We start from the raw sequence: 25,891 nt of genomic DNA on the forward strand, positions 1-25,891 counted from the left end.
AGTAAAAATTAATTCAACCGTAGTGGAAAACAGTAGGGCGATTCCTCACAGACCTAAAAACAGAACTACCATTCAAGTCAGCAACCCCATTACTGGGTATATACCCAAATAATATGAATTGTTCTATCATAAAGACAGATGCATGCATGTGGTCATTGCAGCACTATTTGCAATAGCAAAGACACAGAGTCAACTGAAATGCCCATCAATAGTAGACTGGATTTTTTTAAAAAAGCATTATAAGTACACTGTAGAATGTTATGCAGCCATAAAAAATAATGAGATCATGTCCTTGGCAGAAACATGGATGGAGTTGAGGCCATTATCCTTAGCAAACTAACGCAGGAACAGAAAACCAAATACTGCATGTTCTCACTTACAAGTGGGAGCTAAATGATGAGAACACATGGACACATATCGGGGAACAACAGACACTGGAGCCTACTTGAGGGTGAGCAGTGGGAAAAGGGAAAGGATCAGAAAAAATAACTATTGGGTACTAGGCTTAGTACCTCAGTTAGATAATAGTCTGTACAACAAATGCCCATGACACAAGTTTACCTATATAACAAACTTGAACATGTACCCCTGAACTTAAAATAAAAAATAAAAAATTAAACTAACTAAATAAAAATAAAAACATGTTTTGACAGCCTTGGTCTAGAATCATGACTGACCAGTGAATTCTGAAAATCAAGACTTTGGTTAAGTACATGAATTTGATGAATGCCTTGATTTTCATGTTATGCTTTTTAGAAATGTATATATTCAATTTAATTTTAATATATAGTATGGTCACTAATAATGTTTCCTTGAGAAAGACAAAAATCTAATACTAGATGCACAGAATAGCCATTGTTAAAGAAGATTTTCTTCACTGAGTTACTTAAATTTTTTTTATGTTGATGGTTTTAATGTTTAATGTTGGCAGTGAAGTAGTTAAAAGTTTAACATTGGGCAAAAGAAAATATTCTGTCCAAACAGATTGCTCAGTAAGTCCAGTGCTCATAAATCCACTGTAGGAAAGCTCCTCACAAATAGCTGGCAATTAAGGCAGACACAAAGAGCAACCCTATCAACCAAAGCACTACAAAGCCTCCTCACAGACCCAGAACTTTTATTATTACCAGACATGAACAAAGCATCTAATTTGACATCTGTTGTCTGGGGTCTCAAAACAGGCTTGAGGTTTGGTAATGCAGTTATGGATGCCTTTCAGGAGACTGGTAAAGCATACCTGGTGGGACTTTTCAACATGCTCACCTGTGTACCATCCTTTCTCAATAATTAGTTCATCATACACACACATATCCACTTGGCCAATTGGTTATGAAGAGAGGCAGTTCGTATGGTGTTTTGTAATTAATTGTGTAAACTATGTTAATTTTAATGCGTGATGTATTTGTAAAAAATTGTTTATAAGATGCTGCATTTTTACTTAAGTAAGACCATTTTTTGCTTAGATCATAATTATGCTTCTGTAGGTTAATTATTTGTTGGTTAGCTCTTAAGGTACTATAATTGATATACTTGTATACAGAGTCCTTATAAAATACAACTTATAACTAAATCCAGATATTTAATAATTGGGCCCATTTAGTCCAATCACACATCACTATGACAGAGCAAAAGCTTTTCCAAGGGTATAATTTTTCTATGTAATAATTTATGTTATCCTATAAAAAGTAAATCTGGCATCTGGTTTACTGATAGAATATATCATATTCATTTATCATAACTATTTTATGTATTTTGGTGCTATTTATGTATTTTTTATGTATTTTAAAATTAAATATAGTACATTGATATACAGGAGAGCTTATCATTAAGGTGGGTATACAGGTAGTTTTCTCCTGATTAGACTGTAATTGTTTTCATAAAAATAAGATGTTATGCCACATTATAACTTGCATATGTCCCCATTGCACCATATATTAACCAACCTTAAAACTGACAATACTAATACTACACTAGGATTTAATAAGGATATTATATTAAAATATAAAATTGCTCATGCCAGCGTTCTGAAGCAGACACTGCAGATTTTCAATAGTGGTATGGCTGATGTCATAACTAGGTTGGATTTTTATTCTCTATTAAGAGAAAACTAAATATAGGAGAAGCTGTATGCCTTCTACAGTATTATTGTAACAACCCTTAGAGTAAATTTTCTTTGGAGAGTAGGATGAAAGTGACAAATTCCAAGCTTATCAAAGCTTATCAGAATCTATGCCATCTAATACAATTTAGAGATTAAGATATGTCTGGTATAAACATCTTGGAAAAGGTACCTTATAGAGGTAGTCTTCAAAATGTTTTATTTTTATTTCAATAGGTTTTTGAGGAACAGGTCATATTTTGTTACATGAATGAGTTCTTTAGTGGTGATTTCTGATACTTTTGTGCACCCATCACCTGAGCAGTGTACACTGCATTCAATGCATAGTCTTTTATCCCTCACTTACCTCCCACCCTTTCCGCTGAATCCCCAAAGTTCATTCTATCATTCTTATGCATTTGCGTCCTCATAGCTCAGCTCTCGCTTATGAGTGAGAATATATGATGTTTGGTTTTCCATTCCTGAGTTACTTCATTTAGAATAACGGTCTCCAATTCCATCCAGGTTGCTGCGAATGCCACTATTTCATTTCTTTTTCTAGCTGAGTAGTATTCCATGGTGCATCTATATCTATATCTATATCTATATCTATATCTATCTCACATTTTCTTTTTCCTCTCTTTGATTGATGGGCATTTAGGCTGGTTCCATATTTTTGCAATTACAAATTGTGCTGCTATAAAAATGCATGTGGAAGTATCTTTTTTGTATAATGACTTCTTGTCACTGGGTAGTTACGCAGGAGTGGAATTGCTGGATCAAAGGGTAGTTCTACTTTTAGTTCTTTAAGGAATCTCCACACTGTTTTCCATAGAGGTTGTGTTAGTCTACATTTCCACCAACAGTTTAAAAGTGTGCCCTTTTCACCATATCCACGTCAACACCCATTACTTTTTTGATTTTTTTGATTATGGCCATTCTTGCAGAAGTAATGTGATATCACACTGTGGTTTTGATTTGATTTTCCCTGATCATTAGTGGTGTTGAGCATTTTTTTCATGTTTTTGGCCATTTGTATATCTTCTTTTGAGAACTGTCTATTCATGTCCTTAGTCCACCTTTTGATGGGATTGTTTTTTTTTTTTTTTTTCTTGCTGATTTGTTTGACTTCCTTGTAGATTCCAGATATTAGTACTTTATCAGATATATAGATTATGAAGATTTTTTCCCACTCTCTGGGATGTCTGTTTATTCTACTGATTATTTCTTTTGCTGTGCAGAAACCTTAGTTTATTTAAGTCCCATCTATTTCTCTTTGATTTTGTTACATTTGCTTTTGGGTTCTTGGTCATAAAGTCTTGGCATAAGCCAATGTCTAGAAGGATTTTTCCAATGTTATCTTCTAGAATTTTTATGGTTTCAGGTCTTAGATTTAAGACTTTGATCCATCTTGAGTTGATTTTTGTATAAGGTGAGTGATATGGTTTGGCTGTGTTCCACAAAATCTCATCTTGAATTGTAGCTCCATAATTAATGTTGTGGGAGAAACCCAGTAGGAGATCATTGAATCATGGGCATGGTTTCCTCCATACTGTCTCGTGGTAGTAAATAAGTCTCACAAGAACTGATGGTTTTATAAGAGGAAACCCCTTTTGCTTGATTTTCATTCTCTTCTCTTTTCTGCTGCCATGTGGGACGTGAATTTCACCTTCCGCCATGATTGTGAGATCTCCCCAGCTGCATGGAACTCTGAGTCCATTAAACCTCTTTCTTTTATAAATTGCCCAGTCTCAGGTATGTATTTGTCAGCAGCATGAAAATGGACCAATACAGTGAGAGGTGAGGATTCAGTTTCATTTTTTTTTTACATTCAATGCAATTTCCATCAAAATACCAACATCATTCTTCACGAAACTAGAAAAAAAAAATCCTAAAATTCATGTGGAACCAACAAAGATCCCATATAGCCAAAGCAAGGTGAAGCAAAAAGAAGAAATTTGGAGGCATCACATTACCTAACTTTAAACTACACTATAAGGCCATAGTCACCAAAAGAGCATGGTACTAGTATTAAAAAAAAGGCACATAGACAAATGGAACAGAATAACCCAGAAATAAAGCCAAATATTTACAGCCAACTAAGCTTCAATAAAGCAAACAAAACCATAAAGTGTAGAAAGAATACCCTATTCAACAGAAGGTGCTGGGTACTGGTATGACAAATGGTACCGATTTGTGTACATTAATTTTGTATTCTGAAACTCTGCTAAATTCATTTACCAGTTCTAGGAGCTTTCCGGATGTGTCTTTAGGGTTTTGTAGGTATACAATCATGTCATCAGCAAACAGTGAGTTTGACTTCCTCTTTAACGATTTGGATGCCCTTGATTTCTTTCCCTTGTGTGATTTCCAGTAATTTGTTGAATAGAAGTGGTGAAAGTGGGCATCCTTGTCTTGTATTAGTTCTCAGGGGGAATTTTCCCCATTCAATATAATGTTGGTTGTGGGTTTGTCATACATGGCTTGACATATCTTAAGGTATAGCTTGTGAAACCTTAAGGTATGCACCTTCTATGCCAATTTTAATGAGGGATGCTAGATTTTGTCAAATGCTTTTTCTGCATCTATTGAAATGGCCAAGTAATTTTTGTTTTTAATTCTGTTTATGTGATGTATCACTTTTATTGACTTTCAGGTGTTAAAACATCCCTGCATCCCTTGTATGAAACCCACTTGATCATGGTGGATTATTTTTCATATGCTGTTGGATTCAGTTCACCAGTATTTCGTTGAGGATTTTTGCATCTATGTTCATCAGGGATATTGGTCTGTAGTTTTCTTTTTTTGTTGTGTCCTTTCCTGGTTTTAGTATTAGGGTGATACTGGCTTCATAAAATGATTTGAGGAAGATTCCATCTTTCTCTATATTTTGAAATAGTGTCAATAGGATGGGAACCAAATCTTCTTTGAATGTCTGATAGAATTCAGCTGTTGTACCCTGGGCTTTTTGTTGTTGACAATTTTTATTGCCATTTCAATCTCGTTGCTTGTTTTTGGTCTGTACAGGTTTCTATTTCTTTCTGCTTTAAACTAGGAGTGTTGTATATTTCCAGGAATTTATCCGTCTCCTCTAGGTTTTCTAGTTTGTGCATGTAAAGGTGTTCATAGTAGCCTTGAGTGAAGTTTTGTATTTTTGTGGTATCGGTAGTAATATCTCCTGTTTCTTTTCTAGTTGAACTTATTTGTTTCTTATTTTCTTGGTTAATCTCCATTATGGTCGATCAATTTTGTCTTTTCAAAAGAACCAGCTTTTTATTTCATTTATTTTTTGTATTATTTTTGTTTCAGTTTTATTTAGTTCTGCTCTGATCTTGGTTATTTCCTTTCTTATGCTGAGTTTGGGCTTGATTTGTTCTTGTTTCTCCAGTTCCTTGAGGCATGACCATAGATTGTCTATATATGCATTTTCAGAATTCTTGATGTAGGCATTTAAATGTATAAACTTTCCCCTTAGTAAGGGAGGAGACCACCCCTCATATTGTCTTATGCCCAATTTCTGCCTCCAAAGAAACAAGAAGAAGTAAAAACTAAAAGGCAGAAATGAAATCCACAAGCAGACAGCCCGGCACCACACCCTGGGCCTGGTAGTTAAAGATTGATCCCTGACCTAATCAGTTATGTTATCTATAGATTACAGACATTGTATAGAAAAGCACTGTGAAAATCCCTGTCCTGTTCTGTTCCATTCTAATTACTGGTGCATGCAGCCCCCAGTCACATACCCCTTGCTTGCACAATCAGTCATGACCCTCTCACATGGACCCCCTTAAAGTTGTGAGCCCTTAAAGGGGACAGGAATTGCTCATTCAGGGAGCTCAGTCATTGGAGACATGAGTCTTGCCAAAGCTCCCAGGTGGATAAAGCCCTTCCTTCTTTAACTCAGTGTCTGAAGGGTTTTGTCTGCGGCTTGTCCTGCTACATTTGCACCACTATTGCTGCATCCCAGAGGTTTCGATAGGTTGTGGCACTATTACTGCTCATGTCAAAAGGTTTTTTAATTTCTATCTTGATGTCACTGTTGACCCAATGATCATTCAGGAGCAGATTATTTAACATCTAGGTATTTGAGTGGTTCTGAGGGTACCTTTTGGAGTTGATTTCTCATTTTATTCCACTGTGGTCTGAGAGAATATATAATTTCAGTTTCGTTAAATTTGTTGAGACTTGTTTTGTGTATCTTGAACTTTGTCTGTCGTATAGTGTATCTTGGAGAACATTCCATGTGCTGATGAATAGAATGCATATTCTGCAGTTGCTGGTAAAATGTTCTGTAAATATCTGTTAAGTCCAATTGTTTTAGGAATAGTTTAAGTCCGTTCTTTGTTGACTTTCTGTCTTAATGACCTATCTAGTGCTGTCAGTGGAATATTAAAGTCCCCCACTGTTATTGTGTTGCTGTCTACCTCATTTCTTAGGTCTTGTTTTATAAATTTGGGAGCTCCAGTGTTAGGTGCACATATATTTAAGATGATTATATTTTCCTGTTGATTTAGTCCGTTTATTATTATATTATGTCTGTTCCTCTTTGTCTTTTTTAACTGCTGTTGCTTTAAAGTTTGTTTTGTCTGATATAAGAATAGCTACTCTTGCTCCCTTTTGGTGTCCTTTTGCATGGAATATCTTTTTCCACCCTTTTACCTTAAGTTTATGTGAGTCATTATGTATTAGGTGAGTCTCTTGAAGACAGTAGATACTTCGTTGGTGAATTCTTATCTACTCTGCTATTCTGTATCATTCAAGTGGAACATTTAGGCCATTTACATTAAATGTTAGTAGTGAGATGTGAGGTATTGTTCTATTCATTATGCTGTTTGTTGCCTGAATACCTTGACTTTTTAAAATTGTTGCTGTTTTATAGGTCCTGTAGGATTTATGCTTTAAGGAGATTCTATTTTGGTATAGTTGGAGAACTGGTTTCAAGTTTTAGATTTCCTTTTAGCAGTTCTTGTAGTGCTGGCTTGGTAGTGGCAAATTCTTTTCAGCATTTGTTTGTCTGAAAAAAAAGCTGTATCTTTCCTTCATTTATGAAGCTTAGTTTTGCTGGTCAAAAAATTCTTGTCTGATAATTGTTTAGTTTGAGGAGGCTGATGAAAGGACACCAAATCCTTCTAGTTCTTAGGGTTTCTGCTGAGAAATCTTCTTTTAATCTGATAGGTTTTCCTTTATAGGTTACCTGGTGCTTTTGCCTCTCAACTCTTAAAATTCTTTCCTTACTTTTGACTTTAGATAAGCTGGTAGATACGTACCTAGGGAACGATCTGTTTGAGAGGAATTTCCCAAGTGTTCTTTGAGCTTCCTGTTTTGGGATGTCTAGATCTCTAGAAAGGCCAGGGAAATGTTCCTCTATTATTCCCTTAAATATGTTTTCCAAACTTTTAGGTTTCTATTCTTCCTCCTGAACACCAATTATTCTTAGGTTTGGTCGTTTAACATAATTCCAAACTTCTCTGAGGCTTTTTAAATTATCTTTTCTTTATCTTTGTTGCATTGAGTTAATTTAAAGGTCTTGTCTTTGAACTCTGAAGCTCTTTCTTCTACTTCTTCAGTTCTATTGCTGTGACTTTTCAGTGTATTTTGTCATTCTGTAACTATGTCCTTATGCTATCCATTTCACTGGAGATTTTTTCATTTATATCCTGTATCCCGTTTTTAATTTCTTTAAGTTGATATTTATCTTTCTCTGTTGCCTTTTTGATTAGCTTAATAGTCTACCTTCTGAATTCTTTTTCTGGCAATTCAGAGATTTTTATCTTGGTTTGAATCCATTGCTGGTAAGGTAGTATGATCTTTGGGGATTGTTAAATAATTTGTTTTGTCATATTACCAGAATTGGTGCTCTGGTTCCTTCTTACTCAGGTAGACTATGTCAGAGGGAAGATCTGGGACTCAGCGACTGCTGTTCAAACTATTTTGTCCCACAGAGTGCTCCCTCGATGTGGTGCTCTCCCCTTTCCCCTAGGGATAGGGAGAGCACCATATCCTGAGAGGTAAACTGCAGTGATTGTTATTTCTCTTCTGGATTCAGCCTCCCAGCAGACCTACTGGGCTCCAGACTGGCAATGGGGAGTGACTGCAAAGAGTCTTGTGATATAATCCATCTTCATGTCTCTCAGCCATGGATAACAGCACCTGCTCCATTGGAGGTAGCAGGGGAGTGAAGTGGACTATGTGAGGGTCCTTGGTTGTGTTTTTATTAAGTGCATTGGTTTTGTGTTGTTTGGACTCCAATCAGGAAGTGATGCTTTCAAGAACACATCAGCTGCAGGTGTATAGGGAGGATACATGGTTCTCGTAGGGTCGCCTTTGGATAAGTGTTCAGTTTTATCAGGTGGTACGGAGGGCCATATAGCTCCCCAGGGATTATGTTCATTGTCTTTGGCTAACAGGAGTGCAGAATTAGGCATGCCTGAACTCAGACTCTCTTTGGGTAGGGCTTGCTGTGGCTGCTTTGGGGGATGCGAGTGTGTTTCCCAGGCCAATGGAGTTATGTTCCTAGGGGGATTATGGCTGCCTCTGCTACATCACACAGGACACCAGGGAAGTGAAAGAAAGATGGCAGCCCACAGCTGAAAAGGCCAGTCTCAACAGCATCGTGCCTCCCCAACAGCACTGAGTTTATTTCCAGGCAGTTGGTGAGCAGGACTGACAACCTTCACCAGGCTACAAGCCTCCCAATTGAGAAAGCAAGACAACTCACAGTCCCTCAGCTGTCCCATGGAGCTTACAGTGGCAATGCACCTCCTTCAAAGGGTCTGTGGATTCTCTCAGTGGTATGTTTCTACGGTAGTTCCTGGAGCAAAAGTTGATAATATGGATCTCCACATGCTGCTCTTTCCATTCCAGTGGGCGTTGCAAGTTAGTCTACTTCCTATCCACCATTTTCCCCTCCACCACCAAAATGGTTTCAAAATTATTCTTCTATTGAAGGTTTTAGATCAGTTATCTTGATTAAAAATTTAAATAAATTTTTGTTCTCTTAGAAATTTAAATAAATTTCCAAAAAAATCATAGCAAACAGAGAGAACCTTTGCATGCATTCCCTTGAGATTGGTAGAGAGTTGAAGATGACCACTACCATCACTAGTATTGGTGATCCTGGCAAAAATATATGGAAATGGAAAGAATAAGAGAGAGAATAAAACTCTCAATATTTCTGGAATCAACAAACTAGTAAAACTAACAATGGAGTTCAGGAAGACTACCAGATACAGGTTCAACTTACACAAATGAATAGCATTTCTCTACATTATAAATAATCTATTAGAAATATAATTTAAAAGTAGTATGAAAAACTAAGAAGCATTAATGGATTAACTTAACCAAGCATATGTACAACCTTTATGACGACATTTTTACGACACTATAAAGTCATAGAAGACCATCTGAATAAATGGAGATCCATTCCAACAAATAATGCTAAGATGCAAATTATCTCCTAATCTATAAATTTAATACAATGTCAATCAAAATTTCAGCTGTATTTGAGAAACTTGAAACTTACTCTAAAATCTATATGGAAAAATAACATACACCTAAGTAAATCCTGAATAAAAGAGGTTTGTTCTTCAAATATTAAGACAACTTTCAAGCCTATGATAATAAAAATAATATGATATTGTTTCAATAACTGAACAGACAAATATAACAGAATAGATTGGAGACTGATTAATGTATTTAAAGGAACTAAACATGAAATAATGATGGCAAAGCAACTCAAAGGGGGGATCGTCAAATGGTTTAGAAGATGGTATTAATAACATTTTCTTTCTATATAAAGAAAAATTAAAAATGGATCTCTAGCTAATAGAATATAAAAATGCAAACTCTGGTCTGATTACAGATTTGAATGTGAAAAAAGAAACTTATAAATTTAACAGAAGATAATGCAGCAGAACGTCTTCGTGTCCAAGGGTTGGGAAGAACTTGATAAACAAAATTTCAAAAGCACAAACTATGAGGCCAAAATTCCATCGATTTGATCACATTACATCAAGGATTTCTGTTCAACAAAGGATATCACACACAAAGTTAATAAACTGGGAAAAGATATCTGCCATGTTTAAATCATAGAAGGGATTAATGACTAAAATATAGCAACTACCGAAAATAAAAAAGACAGCATCTAGAAACCCCAATTCACCAGCTAATTTCTTAACCATCAAAATAAATACAGAATTAGAAAACTACTCACCCTTTCCACTTTATCCAGCTGGTCCAAGCTACCATCATCTCTTACCTGAATTAATCCAGCCACCTTTGCCACTACTTACTGTATAACTCACTCTTTGAGTGATCTCATCCATATTATGACTTTAAATATCATCTACATGCTGATGACTCTCAAATTTCATTAAATTAAGATAGCTAGATCTGCAGCACAGACCCTCTACTAACTCACATATCCAGCTTACCTAGTTGCAGGCATAGGTCAACTTACCACATGGAAAGGGGCAGTGCAATAGGGAGTGCTGAGATAAAAGAAACAGTAATCCTGCCCACTGGTAAGGCATTTCCAGCGAACATTTTAGATTCTGACTAATCAAATTAACATCTTTCTTGTCTGAAGCTGATGGAGGTAGAAGGCAGAAGTGTGCAGTTAGCAATAGACTAGCATTATCTGTATTCCCATTGCTATTGACAAAGGCAGAAGCGTGGGTCTGTTTCATGAATGTTTGTTTCGTCCTATTGATTTTTATTTACAGTATCATGTCACTTTAATTATTGTATCTTCATCTTCATAATATGCTATACTATTGGGTTATGCTAGTATGATTTCATTAGTATTTTTTTTAAGTGTTTTGGCTTTTCTTGCTCAGGTATTCTTTATTTTTCCAAATGAACTTTGCATACAATAATTTCATTGCAGTACAAAAATATATCCAGTTGTAGTTATACAAAATAATAAAATACCTAGGAATAATAAAAATACCTAGTAAAAATTTTAACCAAAGAGATGAAAGATCTCTACAATGAAAACTACAAACACTGATGAAAGAAATTGAAGAAGATATAAACAAATGAAAAAATATCAAAATAATTAATATCATTGAAATGACCATATTGTCCAACGCAATCTGCAGATTCAATGCAATTCCTCTAAAAATATCAATGTCATACTTAACAAAACTTTTCAAAAATTTGAACATTTATATGACACCAAAAAAGAGCCCAAATAGCCAAAGCAGTCCTGAGCCATAAACAAATAAACAAATAAACCACTGGAGGCATTACATTACCTGACTTCAAAATATATTAAAAGGCTATGGTAACCCAAACAGCATGGTATAAAAATAGACACATAGACCAATGAAACAGAATAGAAAATCCAAAAATATTGCCACATATTGACAATCAACTGATCTTTGACAAAACTGACAAGTTACATTGGAGAAAGAACATCCTCTTTAGTAAATAGTGCTGAGGAAATTGGATAGCCGCATGCAGAAGAATAAAACTGGACCTCTATCTCTCACCATATACAAAATTATCTTACAATGGATTAAAGACTAAAATGTCAGATGTGAAACTATAAAAATAGTAGAAGAAAACTCGAGAGAAACTCTCCTGAACATTGGTTGAGTCAAAGAATTGATGACCTCAAAAGTACAGTTAATAAAAGCAAAAATAGGCAAATGGGGCTATATTTAACTAAATATTGCACAGCAAAGGAAATAACAGGGTGAAAAGACAACCTGTTGAACGGGAGAAAACAATTACAAAGTATTCATTTGGCAGGGGACTAATACTAGAATACCAAGAAACTCAAGCAAGTTAAAAGAAAAAAAACACATTAAAAAGTGGGTAAAAGACATGAATAGACATTTCTCAAAATAAGACATACAAATGGCCAACAGGTATATGAAAACATGCTCAACATTACTAATTATCAGGGAAATGAACATTAAAACCACAATGACAGATCATCTTATCCTAGTCAGAATGGCTATTACTAAAAAGACAAAAAATAATAATAATAACAGATGCTGGCAAGGATGCAGAGAAAAGGGAACTCTTACACACTATTGGTGGAAATGTAAACTAGTGGAGGCACTATAAAACGTGGTACAAAAACTTCTAAAAATACTAAAAAATTACTATTCCATCCAGGAATGTCACTACTAGATATTTACCCAAATGAAAAGAAATCAATATATCAAAGGAATACCTGCACTTATATATAGCACTATTCACAATAGCAAATATATGAAATCAACCTGTGTTCATCAAGGGATGAATGGATAAAGAAAATGTGGTATATATACACAATGGAACACTATTCAGCCATAAAAAAGAATGAAATCATATCATCTGCAGCAACATGGATGGAAATGGAGGTCATTATCTTAAGTAAAATAAATCAGACCCAAAAAGACAAATATTGCATTTTCTCACTTATATGTAATAGCTAAAACCTTTGATCATATGGAAATAAAGAGTGGAAAGGTAGATAACAGAGACTGGGAAGGGTGGTGAGTGTTAAAGAAAGGGAAAGATGAAGAAAACTGATTTAAAGGGTAAAAATATACAGTCAAATGGAATGAATTCAATGTCTGATATCAGATTAAGATTACTATACTTAACAAAAATATATTATACTCGGATGATGGACATTATACATATTCTGACTTGATCATTATACGTAATATACATGTAACAAAATTTCTCACATACTTCTTACATTTGTACAAATAAAATAAAATATCCAACTGCGATTGGATATAGTAGTTAGAACTACTTTAAACCTATACATTATTTAAGATAGATTACCTCCTCTTAAATAGTAGTATGTTCCAAAGTTTCATTCTCAACTAATATCATTGTCACTTTACACACTATCTCACTGGGTGATTACATACATATCATGATTTCAACTACCATCCATTGTAATTACTTACAACTGCTAAACCTCTATGTCTATCCCAGGTGTCTTTTCCAAGTTACAGATCCATATCTCAAACTGATGATAATCTCCTATCCATACAGCTGTCTCATTTCCACCTGGAGTGTGGTGGTATGATCTTGGCTCACTGCAGCCTCCACCTCCTGGGTTCAAGAGATTCTCCCGACTAAACCTCCTGAGTAGCTGGGACTGCAGGTGCATGCCACTGCACCCAGCTAATTTTTGTATTTTTGGTAGAGATGAGGGTTCACCATGTTGACCAGGCTAGTCTTGAACTCCTGACCTCAAGTGATCCACCCGCCTCAGCCCCTCAAAATGCTGGGATTATAGGAATAAGCTACCACTCCAGTCTGAAGTACATAATTTTTAAAGGAACAATCCAGAAACCTGAAGCAGAGGTGATGCATGTCCTTTGTTCTTTCACTAAGTGTCCTCACTCACCAGGCTCAGCAGCCAGTGGCCAGCCGGTAGTAGATTCTAGCACTCCATGAGCATGAACAGAGTAGGGGCGGCTGGCATTATTCTTGAATACCACAGTCAGGATATCACCAACTTCTCCTTTGATAAGTGGACCTAATGTAAACAAAAATAAGTAAATAAATAAAGCTTCATTAATGAAGGAGTAGGACAGGGGACATTAAAGAAAGGGACATACATGGGCACTTCATAGAATTAGGAGTTTACCCTGATAAAACATCCTTCTAAGACCTAGAAGGCATGGCTGGCTCCATTTTTAGATTCAGAAGTCCTTAAACTGTTACTATTACCCACAGGATGAAGGTATTTCAACGACAAGATTATACTTTCAATTACCTCCACTTTTCCCACCCCTACCCTCTATCTATAACAGCCCTAAGGTCTAAAGAATCAAGGTGCTGTGGAATCATTGATGATAAGGAGTGATAAGTTTGGCAGACAATATAGAATTGAGAGGATCTCTTCAGGAGTCAATGGGTCCCTTCTGTACCATAACTAGAATAAGGGGGGAAAACACCTAAAGCAATAGTTAAACAGGGGTACAATGAAAAAACTGATTCCTTGTATATATATATTTTTTTCACTTTTTGATGTTCCTAAGTTCTCCTGCCCCTAGCATTTATTACAACTTACCATCCTCAGAAACTCATACCTTGAAGATATAGAAAACTCAGTAAAACCTGGTTCATGTTGCAGCAGAATTCATGATTTCCTTCCTCCTCCTTCACTGTTTATTGTCGTGATTGTTTCATAAAATATTCCATAATTCCAGTGTATCATATGAAAACACTGAGAATGGGGAATAGTGAGGCCATCCTGGTACAACATAGCTGCCCTAGGTGCAGATCAGGCTGTTAAACATTAGGAGGGAAGTGGAATTCCCTTACCCAAGATTCCCAAGTGTTCTTCTGGTCCAGTCCTTGGCCGAGGGATCCTGAATGTACCATCAGTGTATTCCCTGAATACAGCTTTCTTGTATCTGGAACCCAGGAGCCCATCCTTGTTGTTCAGGAAAATGTAACCATAACTAGAGGAATCCAAAGAGTACTATCAGCACCTGACCATCCACCCCTCATTTTCATTTGAATATTTATGGAGAAGCTAAGTCAGAACCAGCTTCATGTCACAGATAGAAAAAAAAAGGGGGGGGGGGATATATTTCTTTTTTTTCTTTTTAAAAAATTTTCTTTATTATTGTTTTTTTTTAAGAGGGAGTTTCACTCTTGTTGCCTAGGCTGGAGTGCAATGGCACGATCTCGGCTCACCACAACCTCCGCCTCCCGGATTCAAGCGATTCTTCTGTCTCAGCCTTCAGAATAGCTGGGATTACAGGCATGCGTCCCCATGCCCGACTAATTTTTGTATTTTTTAGTAGAGATGGGGTTTCTCCATGTTGGTCAGGCTAGTTTTGAACTCCTGACTTCAGGTGATTCACCCGCCTTGGCCTGCCAAGGTGCTGGGATTACAGGCGTGAGCCACCACGCCTGGTCCCTATTTCTTCTAATGTCAGACTTCTCACCATATTGGCTACATAACCACAATTAAAGATGGCAGGTATGCCATACACGGTGGCTCATGCCTGTTATCCCAGCACTTTGGGATGCTAAGGCTGGTAGACTGCTTAAGCTCAGGAGTTTAAGACCAGTCTGGGCAACATGGCAAAACCCCATCTCTACTAAAAATAAAAATTAAAAAAATTAGCTGGGTGTAGTGGCTTGTGCCTGTAATCCCAACTACTTGGTTGGCTGAGGCACAAGAATCCCTTGAACCTGGGAGGCAGAGGTTGCTGTGAGCCAAGATCATGCCACTGCACTCCAGCCTGGGCAACAGAGTGAGGCTTTGTCAAAAAAAAAAAAAGAAAAAAGAAAAAAGGATGGCAGGTTTCCTTGTTTGCCATCATCCAGATAGAAATTTGGTATATAATTAATACTACAAGAGAACTGAGCTAAGAATCAGAAGCCACAGGCTTTAGCTGCAGCCCTAATGATGTCTTGATGAAATTAGTTTTACAAAAGGGCAAGGTACAAGGTGGCAGGAAAGCATTAACTATGGTGAGGCATAGGAAGGGAATGAAATCTTACAGATTTTATCCTTATAGGATTCTGTCTAGTTTACAAACAGATTTGTCATTTGACATTTCTAATAGGCCTATGGGGTTTAGGTAGGTGCCAGAGGTGTAATCAGTTGCACAGAGATGACAGGACTTATTCTACAAGAGACACTGTTAGCCAGAAAGTGAGCCAGGAGGTAGATTCAAGCCTGCTGCTCCTTCCCTCCCTCCTTTTCTAATCCTGTTCTTTCATCTTATACAGCATAATTTTCAAGATGAGTATACTCAGGCTCAGAGAGAGGAAGTCACTTTTTAAAATTTCCAAAAACTGAAACAATTCAGAAGCAAAATCAAATAACCCCATTAAAAATGGGCAAGAAATGGGTGTGGCGGTGTGTGCCTGTAGTCCCAGCTAATTGGGAGGCCAAGGCAGGAGAATTGCTTGAACCCGGGAGGCGGGGGTTGCAGTCAGCCGAAATCAAGCCACTGCACTCCAGCCTACGTGACAAAGTGAGACTCCATCTCAAAAAAAAAAAGCAAGAAAAATAAATCATTCTACCAAAAAGACACATACACTCATATGTTCATCACAGCACTATTCACAATAGCAAAGACATAGAATCAACCTAGGTGCCCATCAATGGTGGACTGGATAAAGGAAATGTGGTACTTATAAACCATGGAATTCTACGCAGACTTTAAAAAGAATGAAATTATGTCCTTTTCAGCAACATGGATGTAGCTGGAAGCCATTAATTTCTCAGCAAATGAATGCAGGAACAGAAAGCAAAAATGTTCTCACTTTTACATTGGGTACTTATGGACATAAAGATGGCAACAATAGAAACTGGGATGGGGGGCAAGGGTTGAAAACCTATTGGGTACTATGCTTACTACCTATGAGATGGGATCTGTACCCCAAACCTCAGCATCACATAATACACCCATGTAACAAACCTGCACAGGTACCCCTATACCTAAAATAAAAGTTGAAATTAATTAAAAGAAAGATTTAACAAGAGACACTGGGGATTACTAAAGGGGGACGGGAGGATGGGGAAAATGGTTGAAAAACTAACTGTTGGATAGTATGCTCACTACCTGGATGGCAGGATCATTCATACTCTAAAACTTAGCATTGCACAATATACCCATGTAACAAACCTGCACATGTACTCCCTGAATCTAAAATAAAAGTCCAAATAATTTTAAAAAGTATTCTTACTTGGCCCTACCTGAATGCTAGCAACTAATAATACATTTTTTAAAAACTGATGTAAATATCTCTTTTCTGGTTTCTTTTTTTTTAAGTTAAAAGATCTTGTTAGATGTTTCTCACTGGTTTCTGATCAGAAACAAATGAGAGGAACTAAATAAATAACTGATTTGATACCATTCCTTCTGAAACTATTCCAATCAATAATAAAAGAGGGAATCCTCCCTAACTCATTTTATGAGGCCAACATCATCCTGATACCAAAGTCTGACAGAGATACAACAAAAAAAAGAGAATTTTAGACCAATATCCCTGATGAATATCAATGCAAAATTCCTCAATAAAATACTGGCAAACCGAATCCAGCAGCACATCAAGAAGTTTAGTCCACCATGATCAAGTGGGCTTCATCCCTGGGATGCAAGGCTGGTTCAACATACGCAAATCAATAAATGTAATCCAGCATATAAACAGAACCAAAGACAAAAACCACATGATTATCTCAATAGATGCAGAAAAGGCCTTCGACAAAATTCAACAGTCCTTCATGCTAAAAACTCTCAATAAATTTGGTATTGATGGAACATATCTCAAAATAATAAGAGCTATTTATGACAAATCCACAGCCAATATCATACTGAATGAGCAAAAACTGGAAGCATTCCCCTTGAAAACTGGCACAAGACAGGGATGCCCTCTCTCACCACTCCTATTCAACATAGTGTTGGAAGTTCTAGATTCAATGCCATCCCCATTGAGCTACCAATGACATTCTTCACAGAATGGGAAAAAACTGCTTTAAAGTTCATATGGAACCAAAAAAGACCCCGCATTGCTAAGAAAATCCTAAACCAAAAGAACAAAGCTGGAGGCATCACGCTACCTGACTTCAAACTATACTGTAAGGCTACAGTAACCAAAACAGCATGGTACTGGTACCAAAACAGAGATAGAGACCAATGGAACAGAACAGAGCCCTCAGAAATAATACCACACATCTACAGCGATCTGATCTTTGACAAACCTGACAAAAACAAGAAATGGGGAAAGGATTCCCCATTTAATGGTGCTGGGAAAATTGGCTAGCCAGAAGTAAAAAGCTGAAACTAGATCCTTTCCTTACTCCTTATATGAAAATTAATTCAAGATGGATTACAAACTTAAATGTTAGACCTAAAACCATAGAAACCCTAGAAGAAAACGTAGGTAATACCATTTGGGACATAGGCATGGGCAAGGTCTTCATGTGTAAAACACCAAAAGCAATGGCAACAAAAGCCAAAATTGACAAATGGGATCTAATTAAACTAAAGATTTTCTGCACAGCAAAAGAAACTACCATCACAGTGAACAGGCAACCCACAGAATGGGAGAAAATTTTTGCAATCTACTCATCTGACAAACGGCTAATATCCAGAACCTATAAAGAACTCAATCAAATTTATAAGAAAAAAACAAACAACCCCATCAAAAAGTGGGCAAAGGATATGAACAGACAGTTCTCAAAAGAAGACATTCATACAGCCAACAGACACATGAAAAAATGCTCCTCATCACTCACCATCAGAGAAATGCAAATCAAAACCACAATGAGATACCATCTCCCACCAGTTAGAATGGTGATCATTAAAAAGTCAGGAAACAACAATAGTTGGAGAGGATGTGGAGGAATAGAAACACTTTTACACTGTTGGTAGGACTGTAAACTAGTTCAACCATTGTGGAAGATAGTGTGGCAATTCCTCAAGGATCTAGAACTAGAAATACCATTTGACCCAGCCATCCCATTACTGGGTATATACCCAAAGGATTATAAATCATGCTGCTATAAAGACACATGCACACGTATGTTTATTGTGGCACTATTCACAATAGCAAAGACTTGGAATCAACCCAAATGTCCATCAATGACAGACTGGATTAAGAAAATGTGGCACATATACACCATGGAATACTATGCAGCCATAAAAAAGGATGAGTTCATGTCATTTGTAGGGACATGGATGCAGCTGGAAACCATCATTCTCAGCAAACTATCACTAGAACAGAAAACCAAACACCGCATGTTCTCACTCATAGGTGGGAACTGAACAATGAGAACACTTGGATACAGGAAGGGGAACATCACACACACCGGGGCCTTTTGTGGGTTGGGGGGAGAGGGGAGGGATAGCATTAGGAGATATACCTAATGTAAGTGACGAGTTAATGGGTGCAGCACACCAACATGGCACATGTATACATATGTAACAATCCTGCATGTTGTGCACAAGTGCCCTAGAACTTAAAGTATAATAAAAAATAAATTTTAAAAAAAGTGATGTATACAACTTCCATGCTGTGTCCTTATAAACGAAGCTGCTTGCCCTAAACTTCTTTCTTTCTTCATGATAGCTGGGAATAGCTACAACTGGAACAGACATCTTGGCCCCAGAAAGGAAAACAAGTGCTGAGGATGATAGGGTTCACCTGCCAGCCCTGAATTGCTCATATTTGTATTATTATGTGAAAAAGAAATAAAATTCTATCATATTTAAATCACTCTGTTTTAGACATTTTCTGCTACATAGCTTAGTCTGTACCTTAATAAATGCAATGCCATTTTGTCAAGGGGCAGCTGAGCTTGAGACATTCAGTCCCTTGAGTAAATCCTGTAAAATTTAAGTCCCAGGGTAAATACTTCAGTTAACTGAAAGAAGAGAGACAAAGATTAAGAGCGTGAAAGTGTGGGCAAGCTTTATTCCCTCACTATGTTAATATAGAAGCGGCACTGAGCTAGAATTCATAAGAGCTGCATTATAGCCCCGTCTCCCAAATCTGTTGGTATCATATTACGTGACCTGAGATAAGAGTCTCCTCATCTCAGAATTTCAGTATTCTCATTTGCAAAACACTTTTCTAAAAGTGTAATCTCTCCATTTCTGAAGCCTTACCTGTCCTTCTCAGACTGGTTGTGCCATTCCAATTCCCAGCTCCTGTCAGGGCAATAGTCCCACTCTACTTCTTCTGCCATGATATAGTAGATTCTTGCAGCTTGGTAGTGTTGGCGAGGGGTGGCTTGGTGGCCAGGACACTGGGAGACATTATAGATTGCCCTCATCCCTGCTTCTCGATGGCTGCCTGCCTGGCAATAAATCTCAAATGTCCCTGAGGGAGGATCAGAGAGAAAAATCTGACTCAGAACACCCCTGGGTGGTGCCTGGGGGATTTCCTGCCTTTCCCTAGGCATACTGTAGAAAATAATTAGTCTCAGATAGACTCAGATAAGGCTTTTGTCTTAACTACATTTAGATAAAAGAGTATTAAAAGTTTATTGAGAGTAATGAGCTCAAAGGTTAAGAGCCCCAGCTCCAAAGCTACATACACTGGGTTTATTAAAACTAAACTCAGACACTAGAATAACCAACTTCTTCCAGGGTGTTTCTAGTTTTAGCACTGTAAGTCCCATATTCCTAGAAACCCCGTAGTACTAGGCAAACTGCCATGGTTGGTAACCCTATATTTCATTTATTATATATAAATCATATACATACATATATAATATATGTGTGTGTATATATATACACACACATAAAACCTTGTGGCAATTGCTAAACCTCTGTGTTTTTCAGTTCCCTCATCAGTAAAATGAGGATTATTTTACTTTATTTGGTTGTTTTACAACTAAACCCAATAATTTGTGAACAGTGCTTAGTATAGAACATATTCAATGCTCAGTTAAGTGATGCTATAAATAAGTAAATATAGCTATAATAATACTTATTCCAAGAAAAACAATGATGAGTTGTTTCCCACCAAGTACCAAAGAAATAAAATAGAATTTAATAGTTAGCTAAAAAGAAAGAGAACGTCTTGATTGCAGAGGGATGCTTACCTAAGACAGCTTTAGAAGGTCCTTCACTTTTTTTTTACAATGGAATGTGCAGGTAACAGTCTTAAATGTCTGTGTTGTGGAGTTGCCGCGACCGGATCTTAAGCTCCAAATTTCTACCTCAAGGATACTCAAACTCAACATCGATCAAAGAAGCTAACTTTCGTAGAACATTACTCTCATCGTTTCCTTACTTTGCTGCTCAGTGCTTATCCCATCACTACAAACTCTTCTTCCTGGCTTTCAAAGCCTTCTATGAGTTGGCCCCAAACTACCTATCCAGTTCTACTTCCCACACATTGTCTCAAATTCAACTATCACTCCAACTACACGGAACTCTGACTGCTTCTCTCACACATTTCATTCATTCCTACCTTGAAATCTTCATTCATTTTGTCACCCTCTTTGTGGAACTTACCTGTCCACCCAACCCCCAAGTATCAATGAGAGTCCACTCATTATCCAAGACCCAATTCATGTTTCTTTTCCAGAAAGCCCTCCCTGACTATTTTGGCCCAAACAGAGTTCTGCATTCTTCGCTTCTCCACCCCTAATGCATTTTATATCTAAAGCATATGTTAAAGGGCTAAGTGCCCCTCTCTTTTAAAATGATCCCTTCTACTAGTTTGTAAACACCTTGAAAGAAAGGGTCTGTTCATTTCTTTCCACATCTACTTCTTTTATTTCCCTTACCACCCTTATCTATTGCATCAGTAAATCCTATCAGCAATTCCTTCAAAATTATTTTTTCATTTCCACTGCCTCTTCCCTAGTCCAAGCCACAAGCTTCTCTCACGAGAAAACTACAATAGCCTCCAAACTGTCCTTTCTATTTCTGAAGAGACCAGCTTTATGTCAAGTGTTTGTCAAACTCAGGACTAGGTTAAATTTATTAAAGTGTTGAAGACACTTGTTCAAGGATGTTTTTGCCCCAAAATATGCATGGAATTTACAGGAGTAAAACAAAAGTTTAATAGGAACTGTGTGGAGCTGACAGGTTGTTCTTACAAACACTATTGTCATCTAATGGCTGGAAAAAAAAATACACCATAGGGACAAAAGAAAAGATAACTGCTCCATTATGAAATGCTAGAAATACCTAGAATCTGAAGAAAAGTTATAGTCAAACATCTTCATAAAAGGAAGAAAAAGGATATGGAGGGAAGGAGAAATGGAGGGAGGACAAAAGGACAGAAGGAAGGAAAGCAGAAAGGAAAGAATCAAGGAAGGAAGAAATCTAGCTAGAAAGAAAGGAAGTAATTAGACCAAAGTTCGCAGCAAGTTAATGAAAGAGCCTGAACTAGGGCTCCTGTGTTCTGATTTCCGGGCTGAAATTGTTACATCACCACACACACATACAAACACACACAACGGGGTGGCCGGGAGCAGCAGGGGAGGAGGGGTGTGTCACGGGGAGAAAGAGAGAGAGGGAGAGACCAGAAATGCGAAAGTCTGTAGAAATCCTCAGAGTATCAATTTGATAGCACTTATAAGTGCATTTTATTTACCTTCCTCCCAATAAAAGTACTATATCTAAAAAATCTCTATGTGGTCAAGTCCACTCCCTGCCATGTAAGAACTGCACTAAAGCTGATCAACATCCCAACTTCCCTTCTGTTGTTCCAGAAAAGAGCTTCGTCTACCTTCTACTAACTCTATTCTGCCTGCAGCTGAGTAGGGAACCCAAGTAACCAGAACATGGAGAGCACATTGAAGAAGAAAAAGACAAAAGTGTTTTTAAAAACTTCCTAGAACCGTCAGCATGCCTCTTCTTTTCTCTTCACCATCCCTCCCTCGTCCCGACCCCATTCCTGGCCCCATACCCAATAAAGCCTCTAGGGCCAGCCGCTAAGGCACTTACCAAGGTTGTCAGGCTGCATGATGGCCATGACAAAGGTATGAGGAAAGAGCATGGCTGCACCCTTCCTCATGCCCTGAAGCTGCACAGTGTTGCCCTGGAACATGACTCCGTGCACATCAGTCTCTGTGCCCAGGCCGAGCAGGTGCCAGGCCACTGTGTCACCCTTGCACATGTCCAGCCTGGGCAGGTTGGAGAACAGAAACCCATTAATGGCTGGAAAACAAAAACACAAGACAAGATGGGGAGATGAGACCAGACTACTCCAGCATTGGCCAGCAGCATGGCATCAGCTATGTACTATGGTTTCACACAACTTGAAACTGCTGAGTCATCCTCAACACCTCTGCCTTCTTCTATAATCCACTTTAACTCTACTCGTGATTATCTGCGTCTTTGGGATGCGCACTCAACTGTCCTTTCTTGCCTCACCTCCACCATGATCCACATCCTGACAACATTGAACCACTACCACACACACACACACACACACACACACACACACCAATCTCTCCTATTCCCTATTTCTTGAAACTCTCCTTCCTTGGTTTCTGTGGCAACATACTTTCTGGTCCCTTTACAACTACTCTGATTGTTCCTTTTCTACACTGATCTCATTTTCCACCCCTCCATAATGTGTTGGGGATCTGAAAATTCCATCTTCAGCTCTCAACCTGTTTCCTCCTCTTCATCTTCACTGCTACTGCCCTAGTTCTGGCCCTCATCCTCCCTGGCCTGAACTCCTACAATAGCCTCCTCTCTGGTACTCCTACCTGAAATCTGTCCTCCCATCCTCTTACACACACACACACACACACACACCCCCCATTGTCCTTATCTATGAGCTCTATTTTTCTCTGCATTACCGAAACTTTAAACATTGTAGGTGCTTTGACAATACCTGTTGACTTTTCACATAGTTTCCTCTTTCTGGAATAAACTTCCCTTATGGTCTCTTTCTATGGCATCCTACCACTTACCCATCGTATCTTTGTTCAGATATCCTCTGTAAATCAGTTATAACTCTCTCTTTGATCCATGAAACTTTTATCCCACAAAATTCTGCAGTATCAGTTGCCGTGGAATGTAATTGATATACTTTCTGGTGATTTACTTACAAATCTATTTCCTGCACTGGATTGACATAACAGGAAGCATGTCATTTTTTTTCTATATCTATGTGACTGCCTGAGCACCTAGCACATTACCTAGTACCAATTAGGCACTCAGTAAATTCTAACTGGAATGAACTTTGCTCATGAGACAGTTTTACTTTTTCCAAATGATGAAACTAACTAGTAATGGGAACCAAGAGATGGAGCATTTCAAGTGAAGGGAATAGCACTGCAAAAGCATGACATCAGCATGTTCACAAAGAAAAATAGCCCCAGTTGGCTGGAGTATAGGGTGGGGGAGCAAAGGTACTAAAATATAAGGAAGAGGGAGATAAGATTGGAAAGGTATCGTCTGGCTTATTCTTCACAATCCCTTGTAGATTTCTTGTGCACAATCCTCATTTTGCAGTACTTTCTTCCAGTGTCCCCCATACTGTGTAACACAGAACACAGCACCCAGAGGTACTAAGTATAAGATCTGTTGTGTTTGGTTTAACCTCTCAATCTATCTCGCCTCTTGGACAGAGATGACCAACAAAATCAGTGTTTTCAGGATTGGTCATGATTACGGTTAAAGTTAGATTTTACTTGGGACCCCTCAATTTAGCCCAGGGCAAAAGTACTCCCAATACCATGCATCCGATTGGAGTCTTGGAAGCCCTCAATATCCTCTGAAAGCAGTCGGAAATCCAACATAGCAGCTGCTTGATTGGCATTGCTGTACCAGCTCTTGTTCTCATCCAACACAGTGAAGAGAAGAAAGAATTCTTTATCCACCCCTTTCTGCAGGCCCAATAGAAGAAAGTAGAGGGAAAAATAACAATGGTTTCAGCAGTTGTGGACTGTGTCGTTACAGATCAAGGGATGCCAGATTCTTTCCCATTTCCTTTTCCCATTTTGAGCCCATACCTCCTATCCAGAGCTGCAGCAGTTTTTCCTTAGGTAACCTCAAATTGCAGATGAGAGAAGAAGATCAGAATAAAAGGACAAGCCTGACAGGGAAGAACGTATGAAAGTGGGCAGGGAAGGAGCATAGGATAAGACATAAGAGGTATAGAGTGTAAAAGAAGAGAGCTGGGAATCACCTGGGGAGAGGAATGAGGGGAGGTGGCTAGAAAAGCAGGGGGGCATCTTGGGGGAAAACCAGAAAATAAAAGATAAGTAATATCAGTATTAATTATTGTTACCACTAACATTTACTGAGTGCTTACTACGTGCCAGACCCTGTGCTAAGCACTTTATATGGATTATTTTAATTAATCTTCACAGAAACCCAAGGTGTCTTCTCCCATTGTTATGCCATTTTTACAAATGAGGAAATGGAGTCAAAGAGAAGTAGCTCAACCAGTGTTACACAGCTAGAAATCGTGGGCTGAATACAAAAGAAGACAAGCAAACATTAAAGCAGATTTACCAATCAGGAGCAAGGTTTAGGGGCCACCAAGGTGAGTGAGAGGGAGAGGGAGAGGAAGGGAGGGAAGGAGGAAAGGAAGGAGGGAGGAAAGAAGGAGATGATGAAAGGATATCGTGAATTATCTGCAAGGCTAAAGAAGATATATATTTGTCAGTACAAAAAATAACATGCAAGATAGCATGAGGTCACCAACTATTAATTTCTGATGGACCAGCTTGATTATTTTTCCTCTATTCCATAAACTTTAGAACCCAGTTCCATGCTTAACTCCTATCCAGCAACCCAGCTTCATCCTTCTCCCAGTAGGCTTCCTAGCCAGATAACCCCGACAATACCTGCTTGCCATCTGCACCCAAGGCACCAGCCCTGCACACAAGCAGCGGGCCCACCAGGCCAGAATTTGTGTCTTTTATGGGATCTGCGGCAGAGAAGTACATCCAGGTGAGACAAGCAGGATCCTGAGCAGTGGGACCGGCATGCGGGGGGACTGTCCAGCGGTACGTTACTTTCTCAAAGGGCTTGGCAACCAAGCCAGGGTGAGATGAGCCTGTAGGGAAAATATGGGACTAATTACTTAGATTGACTAGAATGAGAATCATCAGCTCCAAACAGTGAAATAAAGATTATGAACTACAAAGGCATTTTGGAGCAGCAGTAGCACCAACATGGAATATTGAATATTGAGGAGAACTCTGGTCAAGGAGTCAAGAGATGAGTTTATTTTCTCGTTCTGCCACTACTTGCTATATGAAATGCAGCAATTTAATCTTCCCTATGTTTCAGTTTTCCAAAATCATAGGACCTTGGGACTAAAAGGGACTTTAAGTCTTATTTGGAACATCTCTCACTTGAAAACATATATTAATCTGCT

General features: G+C 38.0%; 1 protein-coding gene across 7 annotated transcripts in view; it reads right to left on the minus strand.

The window, feature by feature from the left end:
- HEPH (hephaestin) overlaps positions 1-25,891 on the minus strand; it is a 92,542-nt gene that overhangs the window by 36,310 nt on the left and 30,341 nt on the right. For all 7 annotated transcript variants that reach the window (XM_017954201.3, XM_017954200.2, XM_009197733.3 and 4 more), the window contains 6 exons: positions 25,356-25,567; positions 24,239-24,389; positions 22,495-22,707; positions 19,696-19,909; positions 14,384-14,523; positions 13,461-13,592 (listed from right to left, as the gene is read on the minus strand). In XM_017954201.3, the coding sequence (XP_017809690.1) occupies positions 13,461-13,592; positions 14,384-14,523; positions 19,696-19,909; positions 22,495-22,707; positions 24,239-24,389; positions 25,356-25,567 (1,062 nt within the window). The remainder of the gene's footprint in view (positions 1-13,460; positions 13,593-14,383; positions 14,524-19,695; positions 19,910-22,494; positions 22,708-24,238; positions 24,390-25,355; positions 25,568-25,891) is intronic.

Source organism: Papio anubis, chromosome X (assembly GCF_008728515.1).
Source record: "Papio anubis isolate 15944 chromosome X, Panubis1.0, whole genome shotgun sequence".
In the NCBI taxonomy this organism is placed as follows: domain Eukaryota; kingdom Metazoa; phylum Chordata; class Mammalia; order Primates; family Cercopithecidae; genus Papio; species Papio anubis.